The sequence below is a fragment of the Pollicipes pollicipes genome, unplaced genomic scaffold (genome assembly GCF_011947565.3).
Source record: "Pollicipes pollicipes isolate AB1234 unplaced genomic scaffold, Ppol_2.1 Scaffold_4295;HRSCAF=5057_pilon_pilon_pilon, whole genome shotgun sequence".
Lineage (NCBI taxonomy): Eukaryota > Metazoa > Arthropoda > Thecostraca > Pollicipedomorpha > Pollicipedidae > Pollicipes > Pollicipes pollicipes.
In genome coordinates, this window is record NW_023596461.1 from 1,290,226 (window position 1) to 1,301,169 (window position 10,944).

The 10,944-nt window shown below is 53.0% G+C and overlaps 1 protein-coding gene across 1 annotated transcript in view; it reads right to left on the minus strand.

Annotated features, from left to right (window-relative positions):
* The window catches only part of LOC119096504 (dual oxidase-like), a 13,749-nt gene extending 3,428 nt beyond the window's left edge, over positions 1 to 10,321 (minus strand). Inside the window, exons 1-5 of the mRNA XM_037219414.1 lie at positions 10,272 to 10,321; positions 9,353 to 9,516; positions 8,480 to 8,663; positions 6,811 to 7,016; positions 1,056 to 1,222 (exon numbers count right to left, since the gene is read on the minus strand). Of these exons, the coding sequence (XP_037075309.1) occupies positions 1,056 to 1,222; positions 6,811 to 7,016; positions 8,480 to 8,663; positions 9,353 to 9,516; positions 10,272 to 10,321 (771 nt within the window). The remainder of the gene's footprint in view (positions 1 to 1,055; positions 1,223 to 6,810; positions 7,017 to 8,479; positions 8,664 to 9,352; positions 9,517 to 10,271) is intronic.
* Between the last annotated feature and the right edge of the window lie 623 nt (positions 10,322 to 10,944).

Consider the following 10,944-nt stretch of genomic DNA (forward strand, 5'->3'; position numbering starts at 1 on the left):
GTTGGGGCTGGTGATCCGACCATTGTGCCACCGGGACCGAGAAACGCACGAGAAACGCACAGCAATTGTCTGGTGCGAAGAACCAATCCGCATATAGAGCGCTGATTTATTATTGATATAAAGTCTAGTCTGATACTGAGATATCAGAGGTCTGAAATCAGAAGTCTGATATTAAAGCTGAGAGTCGAAGTAATTGAGGTGAGAAATTGTCGTTACTGTAAGAGATGGTGAGAAACATCGCTGCCAGGGCGCGCCCATCTCACCCTGGACGCGGCGGCAGGGCGATGTGAGCGCTGAACGCGCTAGTGAGCAAAAACCTATCTTCCGAACCGCCAGCGCAAGGAGAAGGTTCGGGTTATTGCCGGGTCCGCGGTCGGCAGGCGGCGGGCGTCGCAAGGATGATTAGGCCATTGCTGGAATTGTGTTGCAGCAGTGGAGATTCCCGGGAGAGGAGAGGTCTGCACCAAACCATGTCATTCTGGCATTTTGTATGCCTAGCTATTTTTCACACTCAACCTTGAGAAGGCTGGCCACAAAGTATGCCTTTGGAGTTACGTCCCTGACCACTGGGATGGAAGACCGCTGCAAATGATCGCTTACGTGGGAAAGTACACTCCAAGACGTAAAGACAAGCTGTAGGATAGAGAGTAATATAAATTCCTGGGTCTGTCATTCCCAGGCTGCAAAAGCCAGACCTGCTATACTGCGATGCGTTTCTGCACCAGCCTGACAAGCACCAGACACCCTGTATTCCGCACGCACCCTGTGTTCCCACGCAGACGAAGGACCCCTAGGACGCGGCGCACGAGATTTCTGCGCGGCCGAGTCCGGCACATGCGCCTGGGGACGAGTCACGAGACCTGCACGGACCTGGCGCCTGGGGACGAGCCCCGAGACCTGCACGGACCTGGCGCCTGGGGACGAGTCACGAGACCTGCACGGACCTGGCGCCTGGGGACGAGTCCCGAGACCTGCACGGACCTGGCGCCTGGGGACGAGTCCCGAGACCTGCACGGACCTGGCGCCTGGGGACGAGTCACGAGACCTGCACGGACCTGCAGTGTGGCGATGACGATGCGTCGGGCTCGCTGGAACACCTCCTCGTCACTCCAGTCCGGGTGCTCCTCCTGCGCACGCAGGGCCACCTTGTTGTGCCAGCGGAAGAAGAGGATGCCGAACGAGAGCAGCGCCGGGTTCTGATTGGTCCGCTCGTCTCCCAGCACTGGAACGGGCACGTGGTGATTCTGATTGGTGCCTTCGGCGCCCGACACTGCAGAGACGCGTGGTGAGTGGTTAGCTGGACTGAAGGCTTACGGAGGAATATCAAGCAGACCAGTGAAGATCAGTCTTGTCCGTGGCCAGCATTGAATCCCACTGTTACCTGCTTCGAAACTGAGCGTCGTGGCCCTAGGCTGCATGCTGAACTGCGTATTCTCGGGTAGACTAACTTCGCCGGATAAGCATGATGGTGCAAGAGCCAGCAATATTTGAGATATTATTGAGCTGAGACATAGCTCACATGAACATATATTATTCCGACCAGCTGGTTTTACTAAATCGAACTTTCACGGACAATCCCTATGCCGTCCTCAGCTTTGATCAATGATGGCCCGGCACAAGGTTATCAGCCTAGATCTGATTATACCGGGACCGATCATATCATTCCGGCCGGATCACTACATAAAATATATTATTTGAACCACCTTTTTTTCCCTAACGCAGCCTTGATGAATAGTAAGACAATGTTATGGCAGTGATATGACTAATATGGCTCTCGTGACGACACTCGTTACTGTCACTCGCTAACGTTGACACATTGACACTCCTGACTGGCGAAGCCTGGTGAATGGACAAAGATTATCCCGAGAGCTCCCGTTCAATAAAAACAACCTGGCTGAATAACACATTTTAACCGTAGCCGGCAACTCTAACCGCCCAGTGATGTGCTGTGACGTCAGAGATAAGCAGCGGAACATCCGTTTTGGACGTCCTGATGATGCACTGCAAGCAATGCATCGGACGTGGACATGACCATGGCTCAGATACTCGGAGCCCCGAGCAATTTGCGGCTAGACGTGCATGCGATGAATGCTGATGATGCGCCGCACTCTGGGTTAATTGGCAGGTGCATCCCACACAGAGGTGATAAAAACTGCCAGTTTGATGGCGCTCGGGAAGGATGAGGCGATTGAATATCGTAACTCTTACCGAACAGCCGGCGCATTATCAGATCTTACGCCACGCGAGAGGTAAACGCAAGGTTGTATTACGACCAGCGCTGAAAAAGAATTAAAGTTTATGCCGGGGACGAAAGAACAGAGAGCAGGCTTGATGCCCTAGCCGTCTTTACGGCATCTTGACGCTGGGAATTGGAGAACGGAAGCCCGAGATGAAGACATCGTGCTGACAAGATCACAGGGGGTTCTGATGGTACGCGCGGTTATCTCCGTGCCGCCTCCGGTCACCAAATGACGGGTTGGGCCAATAAACTCAACCTCCCCACACAGCACGATGCCGTGGGTTTGTTTGCGCTGCGCTCATTGGCATTGTCAGAAAATAAAAGGGCGCGATATAGTGCATCAGTTATGCCCCCGTATTGACTTAAGCTGCTCACACACGCATCCACCAATGCAGTTTATGTTTTGATGCGTACGTCGGCGGAGCCATGGCTAGCTAAAATTTGAGGACCTCAGACAAATTCACAGCTTATTTGACAATCCCTTGCCAAACTTAAGACCTATTTAAATGTCATCCAGTCACGAGCATTTAAATCTGAAACAACTCGTCGTCTTAACCGTAATGTCTTCATGCGAGTCATCACTATTTCGACGAGTCCCTCCTCCCCCCACCCCTCTATCTCCCAACAAGATAAGCTCTGAGGGAAAAACTTCCGCCTTTAACAGACGCGCAGCCGCCTGCAAGGCTTTCTGTAGCAGCATAGGCAACAGCTATCGACTGTGTACGCCATTTGGCTCATTTCCAAGGCGACGTTTGAGGACCGCCGTCGGCGAGGTGTGGGTCTGCACAGCTACTGCCGGGAATGCAGGGACCTTGGCCTAGGTGAAAGGCATCTAGGTTTATAACCCAGTAGGCATATGTAGCAAATTTAGTGTACTCTGCAGCAAATTAACTCGCTTATGGCCCATGGACTCTAAACGTGACCAGTTTAGAACGAATTACACGCTGTACTTACAGATAGGCTTACGACATCGATATAAGTGAGTCAAGAACAAGCCTTTACCCTGTTCACCTCGACGCAAGTATGGCAATCTGAGTTTCCCTCGCATTGTCCAAGTGCATGATAGCGATTAACATTCCGTTTAAGTATGCCTGATTGCTTGATACTGATCATCCTGAGGCACGAGACATCAAGCCTCATGATTGGATGGCAGGGGCAGATGAGCCGCGTGCAGAGCACGGCACGGAAATACGCCTCTCCAATCCGAGCCTCGCCAAAGACCAGATGAAAACACATGCATGCACCTGCAATGTCAATGTTTGGGTTTTGGGTTCAGAAGGAACACACAGGCCCGCCTTGGGGCAGACTCAGAACCCAAACACGCGATGCAAACCGTTCGGATGGTTCAGCACGAGTATGGCCTCGACATCAGCTTATGGGCATTGCCACACTAACGAACAGCACGTCCCACCCAATGCTCAATGCCCTCCGTCCCATCATGTCACCGTATCGATTCCGGCAGAACTTTCTTTCAATGCACATGTGGTCCGCTTAATCACCAAGAGCCATAAACACAAAGCCAAACAATGCCCCAGCGATGCTGCGGCAACAGCGTGCTGTTGAGTCTCGTTGCAAGGGTGTGAATGTCGTGACCGGCGAGGCATTGGACTTGTCAGCGTCCCGTGTTCAATTGCCGCACCGCTCGTAACCCACCGCCGTGGAGTACTCCCACAGCGTATCCCCTGCCGTGAACACCGACACAGAGGCAGTGACGCCGAAAAACGGGGCAGCTGTTCACGGCGGTAAATACCAGCCTCGTGCAGCATCTGACGTGTTGTTGCATGTTTCATTTTGCATGATAAGGAATGCGGAAAACGCCCCACATAGCTCACCGACGCCTGGGAAGTTCATGATTAACACAGCACGTCTTGACGACGGCCACCCTGGCCAGAGCCTGGCCATGACCGCGCCAGACGGCCACATCTAGCGTCATGCACCAAGGCGAGTGATAGATTTCACTGCGCCGCTCCCTGTTATCGATGGGAGCGCGAGCTGCACGGGCGGCGTGTGAGACCTCGGCGAGCCGGGCCCTGGCCCAGTGCGCCCTGTGGCGCCGGTTTACGGCCACGCCGCCCTCGAGTCGGGCCCAGGCCTCGGCCGCGGCCGCCGGCTGCGCCAATCAGTGTGGATTGGTGGCGGGCCGGCTGGCCGGGCGCGCCCACCGGCGCGCGCGTCTGGGGTCGCCTCTGCGGCCGCGCAGGGGCGCCCCCGACCGGCCAACTGGGGCAAGGTCGGGGCCGAGTGGGGCGGCCCTCGCCGGCGACGACCCAGTGGCACTCGGCGCTGCTGGACAGCGGCTCGTCCCTCGACCAGGCACGCCCATCAGGGCCGTGGAGAGGTTGCGGAGAACGCTGCGGAAGTGTTGAATGCAGTGTGGTAGATATGGGTTCTGCAGGTGCTGCTTCGTTAACACAGCCCGTCGATAAATCAGTCTGAGCGAGCGGAATAAAAGGCGACGATGCTATCGCATTCATATCTCGCATCCAGTTGTATGCATCTAACAGGCTCAACCGGTATCAGCTGATAAGACACGAGTTGCAGTGATAAGGCGGTATCGATCACTGGGCACCAGCGTTCTGGCTCGCAAGAGACAGCATCATGGGCACCAGTGTTCTGGCTCGCAAGAGACAGCATCATGGGCACCAGTGTTCTGGCTCGCAAGAGACAGCATCATGTGTTCACCAGTGTTCTGGCTCGCAAGAGACAGCATCATGGGCACCAGTGTTCTGGCTCGCAAGAGACAGCATCATGGGCACCAGTGTTCTGGCTCGCAAGAGAGAGCATCATGGGCACCAGTGTTCTGGCTCACAAGAGACAGCATCACTGGTGCCCAGTGTTCTGGCTCGCATGAGACAGCATCATGACGCAAGGCCGCAGGCTCCGGTTAAGAGCCATGGAGCTTTCCAAGCGTGACCGATGGGATAGGCTTACCAGAACAGCACGGTGCAGTGCATATATATATATATATATATATATATATATATATATATATATATAACTATGAGCCCAGTAGTAAGCACAATAACAGGCATTTTAGCAATCAGTTTTTGGGAGTACGTACAAGCGAGCTGGACTGATCGACCGGTGGATCTGTGAGTGCCCTATAGATGAGACGAAGAGGTGAGATAGAAAACATGATATTAGTGGGCCGCTGTCACCACATGGATAACACGCCGCTTGCTGTACAGTGACGGAAGTTCTTATGTAGTGAGCCTAATGCTTTTTGTTGTTGTACTTTTCGGGCGAACTGTATTGTTTCAGAGGGGCTAAACTTACTTCGTGACATGGGTCATAATGTCAGTGGATGAGAAACTTGCAACATATATTTCGCAATATGAGCCGTTTGCATGTATATCTCTTCGAGTATGTGCCGTTGATAAAAATGTATCACTCCAACATAACATGCAACAGAGCCATAACTACTTGCAGGAAGCTTCGGCCAAGGTTTCGTCTTCGTCAGGCAATTTTCAATTCATTTGTTTCAATGCAGACCTAATTAATCAACGGTGATAACGAGCCAACTACTTCGCCTCTCGTTATGAGACTGAAACAAATGTACACCCGCTCCTCAAATTAATTCTGCTTCAGTTACTTGCAGTTCCCACGACCGTTCTATCTGATCAGTTTCTTGCAGATCACTGCCAATTTCGATTTGCCGTACGGTCTTCTCTGTTTGTAATGCATAGTTGACGCTCAACCGCTTGTGCGCGCCTTAGTCAGCACATCGTGTCACAAGGCGCCAGAGGAAAGCGCCGGTGCCTTCATGTCGGTCGTCTATCTGCAACTTTCATCTGCCGCATGCAGTTGTGGAACAGCAACGGCGGACCATTAATTGCGGACGCCGCGCGGGGTGAGGTGTCTGGCGGACTCGGCTGGCTGTGTGGTCGGGTGCGTGACCGAGCCCGCACGGGCCCGGTGCCCTGCCGCGCCCCGGAGCGAGGGCGCAGGCGCGGTGGCCCGTCCCCTCTCACCGCCCGCGGCCGCAGCAGAGGCGAGCCACTCCAAGTGTCCTCGAAATTCCGCGGGGAACGAGGGCCTAATGAGATCCAGGCTTCTTTTAGAAAGTGAGTGACGAACCCAACAGCGAGGCACGCTGTCTGTCTTTGTCAGCTGGGGGCGACCGTGTTGTTTTCGGCAACGGGTCTCGTGCCTCCCGCTGGCTTTTTACGAGCATTGATTGGCCGCAATCAACGGAAATGTTCGCACGATTTGGTTCCATGATGATTAAGAAAAATGGATCCGTGTGGAGATAATTGCGTGGTGGAGAACACTAATTATGTAATACCGTTACATAGCCAATGTCCACACGTGAACGAGGGGGTGTTAAATCTAGGCCTAGAATCTAGACCTACCTTCCTCACTTGTCCCTGCCTTCCTGAGTTCCTAACCAGTCGAAGCCGTTTATTGCACTGCGCTATAAATGCTTATTATCTCAGCTGCCCGGATGAAATAGTACAGCTGCCTTAGAGGAGATGTTGAACAACAACCCTGATTAAGTCCGATGCACTGTCTCAATGAGACAATGCGTCGTCCAGCCACACAAACAATAGAGACATGCCATAGGTACTCACAGTACATTCGCTCGGGCGAGAGCGTTTTGAACAGGTGGGGACTGGGCTTGTTCATGATGGGTACGCGCTCTTTGTTGCGTGGCGGCATGCCATTCTCGTCGGTGCGCAGCGTGCCGTTGCTGAAGGACCTCATGGTGTTGACCCAGGCCTCGCTGGTACTGTAGACGAAGCTGCCATCAATCCAGCTGGTCTTCGAGTTGATCTGTCGGGAGTGAGATCACAGGTAAGCCACCGGCCGGCCTAGCTGGAGAGTCGTTCTTTGCCCAACTGCTTATCCGCGCTGCCACACTCGCCTGTTGTAAGCCTGTGGCTTAGGGAGGGGGAGGGGAGGGGCTACTTACCTTACGCGCCTTAAGCGTCTTACCAGGCGTAGGGTTGGGAGGGAGCTTTGTCTCCCGTGTTCAAATCAAAACCAAGGAAGGTGGAGCGTTGCAAGAAAGCTTAACGTTGGATTAACCTGTTTTCTACAAACAGACTGTTCTTTAAAGCCCCTCTCCACCCACATTTTGTCATAAAAAACGAAAAATTAATTTCTGTTCATCACTTATCTAAATATGGAAGGACTGCTCTAGACTGCACAATTCTCTGTTTAGTAAATATACTCCCCAATGCGTCATGGCTTGATTACGTACTTGATCGCACCTTGCACAACAATGATTGAGAGCCAATTGACGGCCGTTATATCTGGAAATCACACCATAAACGCCAGATATGAACGCCTCCACAATCATATTTTTTGGCCTTGATCGCCGCATGGCTTATGAAATGGCAGGATTTGAATGACATTATTATGACGTCGTGAATGCTAAGTTGACTTAGAAACAGTCTCCCCGATATACCTAGTCCCATTTTCGCGTGTAGCCGTGTATAGACGTGTAGACGTGTAGCTCAGAAACTAGAGGGACTTCGGTCTTAAGAGGGGCATGGTTGTAAACACCACCGAAGGTTTTTCAAGATTTTTAAATGTCAATTCCACCAATTCAGCTCAAGACCCCATATAAATGTGAAGCACTCGTTTAATGATCAAGTGTGGAGCATGCTAGTAAGGCGTCTGTGACATCCATAGCCTACGTTATCAGTAACATGGTAGCTGGCCGTGTGGAGACTCGAGGGAAAGCAAATACATTGAAGATATCGCTCTTACGCACGCCAAAATCGTACAACACACAGTAGAGCGACATAGGGAGACGTCACCTCCACTGGATCTCTGCTCTCCCACTCAAAACGGACGGCTCAATCCACCACTGACTAACCACGCGCTGACAGCGCCATTTCACCTGATCTGGCTCATATCGGAGGGTATCATGACCTCGTTATTACCCACTTCGTTCTTGACACCGAGTTGGCAGAGGTCACGTGACCTCAAAGGCCAGCGATCTCCATTATCGCAGCGCGGTGCGCGTCTGCTCTCTCGCCTCGCGCCTCGCCAATGAGCTAAGCTGCGGTGGGACAGCTGTACCGCACCCAAAAGTGGCTCGATAAGGGCAAGCGTTCTATTAGGAGAGCGCTTCCCAAAAGATGCATGCATTTTCATTATTGCCATTAACGTAAGTGTTTCACTAACACCCAGTTTAAGCATCACCTCTGCCAACGCATGACGGGCAACGTCTTGAGCGCGACGAAAACAAGCTTCGTTACGTGAAGCGTCTGAAACCCAAACGCTCACCGTTCCCTGGGCATGTTTGGACTCTGGCCAGTCGTTGCGTCATAGCCGGCCCGGTAGAAGGGCATGTACTTCTCTCCACTGCAGTCGGCGTCATACATCTCGTCACACTTTTCTACGTTGATCTTGTGCATTTCTATCGGACAGCCCATCTCTGACGCCATCAAGATTTCAGACGACACCATTTGTCCTGCGGAACATAAACTCCGTGACAAAAGAGGCATACAGGTGTAAGGTTCGGTGCCGGTGTTCGTGTTACATGCTGGGGTCACTCGTGCCGGCCACTAATCACGCTGGGGGGTTAATTAGCAGAGTTCACATCGCCGGGGGTCGCAGTTTGCATGATGAGTGGGCATGACCATGAGGGATTTGCACCTCGATTTCAAGAGCAAAACTGGTTTTGCGTGATCCCGTTCACGGCCCAAGCATGTGGACATGAGCTGTTTGCATGCTCGGAGAGACTATGCCATTACGAGCGCCTGCAAAACACGGCTTTAACTCGCTAGTGCCTTGTTCATATGAGGCCATACCTTTCCGATTGAATAAAGACGTTTCAGTCATCTGTTTAGGAGCATTACCATTCTGCTCTATCGCAGTGATGGACATCCTGTCCGCCGTGTAGACAGCTTCGCCCTATTTTATGCACTTACATCCTTTTACACCAGCAACCGCTGCAAGGTAACCGCCCGGTTTGCAAATACACTGACCTGCTTATTCCACTGCCTCCAAAGCCAGCCAAACTCTGCGGCCCAGCACCACGGGACCGCGCACCGGCGCTGCAGAAATGTATTGGAACGCCCGGCCCACGTGCCGTTTTCCCTCACACCCCAGCCGAAAAGCACGTTAGACAAGTCGCCGGCAGGCGGTCGCCGGGCTCACCGAAGAAGACCAGCAACGCCGTGCGGTTCTTGCGCGACGGCATGCCGTCCTTGCCCTTCATCAGGATCCTGCTGAGCTTGCGGGGGCTGGGCCGGTCCTGGCCGGCCATCATGTACACGCCGTCTGCGTAGGACGGCGGCGCGTCTTCCGCGTCAGTCGCTGCTCTGCGAAAGGTCAAGGTCAGGGTCAGGCCTAGGCAACCGGACCGGGCTGCGTGCGGCAGTCCTGCTTGTACGGCAAAATGTCAGAGATGTGAAGGCACGTCTAGGCTTATCAGGAACGGAACGCTTTGGCCTTCCCGAACCACGTTGTGTACAAAGCAAGGCTTGTGGTAAACTGGCATCGGGTCTAGTAGACCATGTGTTCAGGCCATGAGACATCATATTGGGGTATGTTGATACCTCATGTATCGAGAATATATGAAATCGCCGAGCCGGTGGATATACGGCACGTGCCATGTGATTCAGAAGCGGTGCCACACCTCAGTGTCGCCATATCCCGCACAGCTCACCGGAAACCCGTCTGCACGTCACTCAGAGTGCAGCAGCAGGGGACAGCGGGAGGGATGGGGGGGGGGGGGGGGGCGGGGGGCAGTGCTCCGGGACTTAGAAAAATCTTCATTAATCCTTCACCATTCCATGGAAAAACGAGAACACAACACTCCCTTGCCTACCCAGAACTTGTGGAAAGTGCGTTCATCTCCCATTGTTTTGCAGGGACCAGAGCAGACGTAAACATGACCGAAGGTTTAGCGGGACTCCGCATCAAGCGGTCACCCAGGTACGCTGTCATTTCCACGTGTTTACTGGCCTACGCCTATAAAACAACTTTTTACATCGCAATGCCAACTACGATAATTCAAGGATAAATATCAAGCGATGTGGCCACTCCCTACCACGGTCATGCACGTATCCGTTACGCAACACCCACATCCTTGAAGCGCAGCTCCCTGTTCATGCCAGGCCGCATTCTTCACCAGCAGCGCCTCAGTGGGAGTCGCCTTGTCAACGCTGCCAGGTAGTGAGGTCTGTCAAATTAGCAGCGTTTCGCACGCTTAGGCGCCTGGGCGTTCCAGCGCCGCCCACTTAGACAAGCGACGGAGTAAACAGCTCCGGCCGCGGCGGGAGAAACCATTGCCTGGCGCGTTAATGGGTCACGATCTGTCAAAACATTTCTATTGATCTCTCTCCCTCCCGCTTGTGCCGATCTATGCTTCGTCTTGTTCCCTCTTCTCCGCCTTTCTCCCTCTCTCTCTCTCTCTCTCTCTCTCTCTCTCTCTCTCTCTCCCCTCTCTTTTTCTCTCCCTCTCTCTCTTTCCCCCTCTCTTTTTCCCCTCTCTCTCCCCCTCTCGCTCTCCTCCTCTCTTTCTCTCCCCCCTCTCTCCTCTTTTTCTCTCCCTCTCTTCTCTCTCTCCCCCTCTTTCTCTTTCTCTTCTCCCTTTTTTCTTTCCCTCCTTCCTATCCCTCCTTTAGAATCTCTCTACCTTCTATCACGATGTGATAACGTGACCTTGAGCCTCCGTCATACCTCATTATGTCATGTCATGGTGGGCGTGTCTGCAGACTTCCACTGTCAAGCAAGAAAGCAGAAAA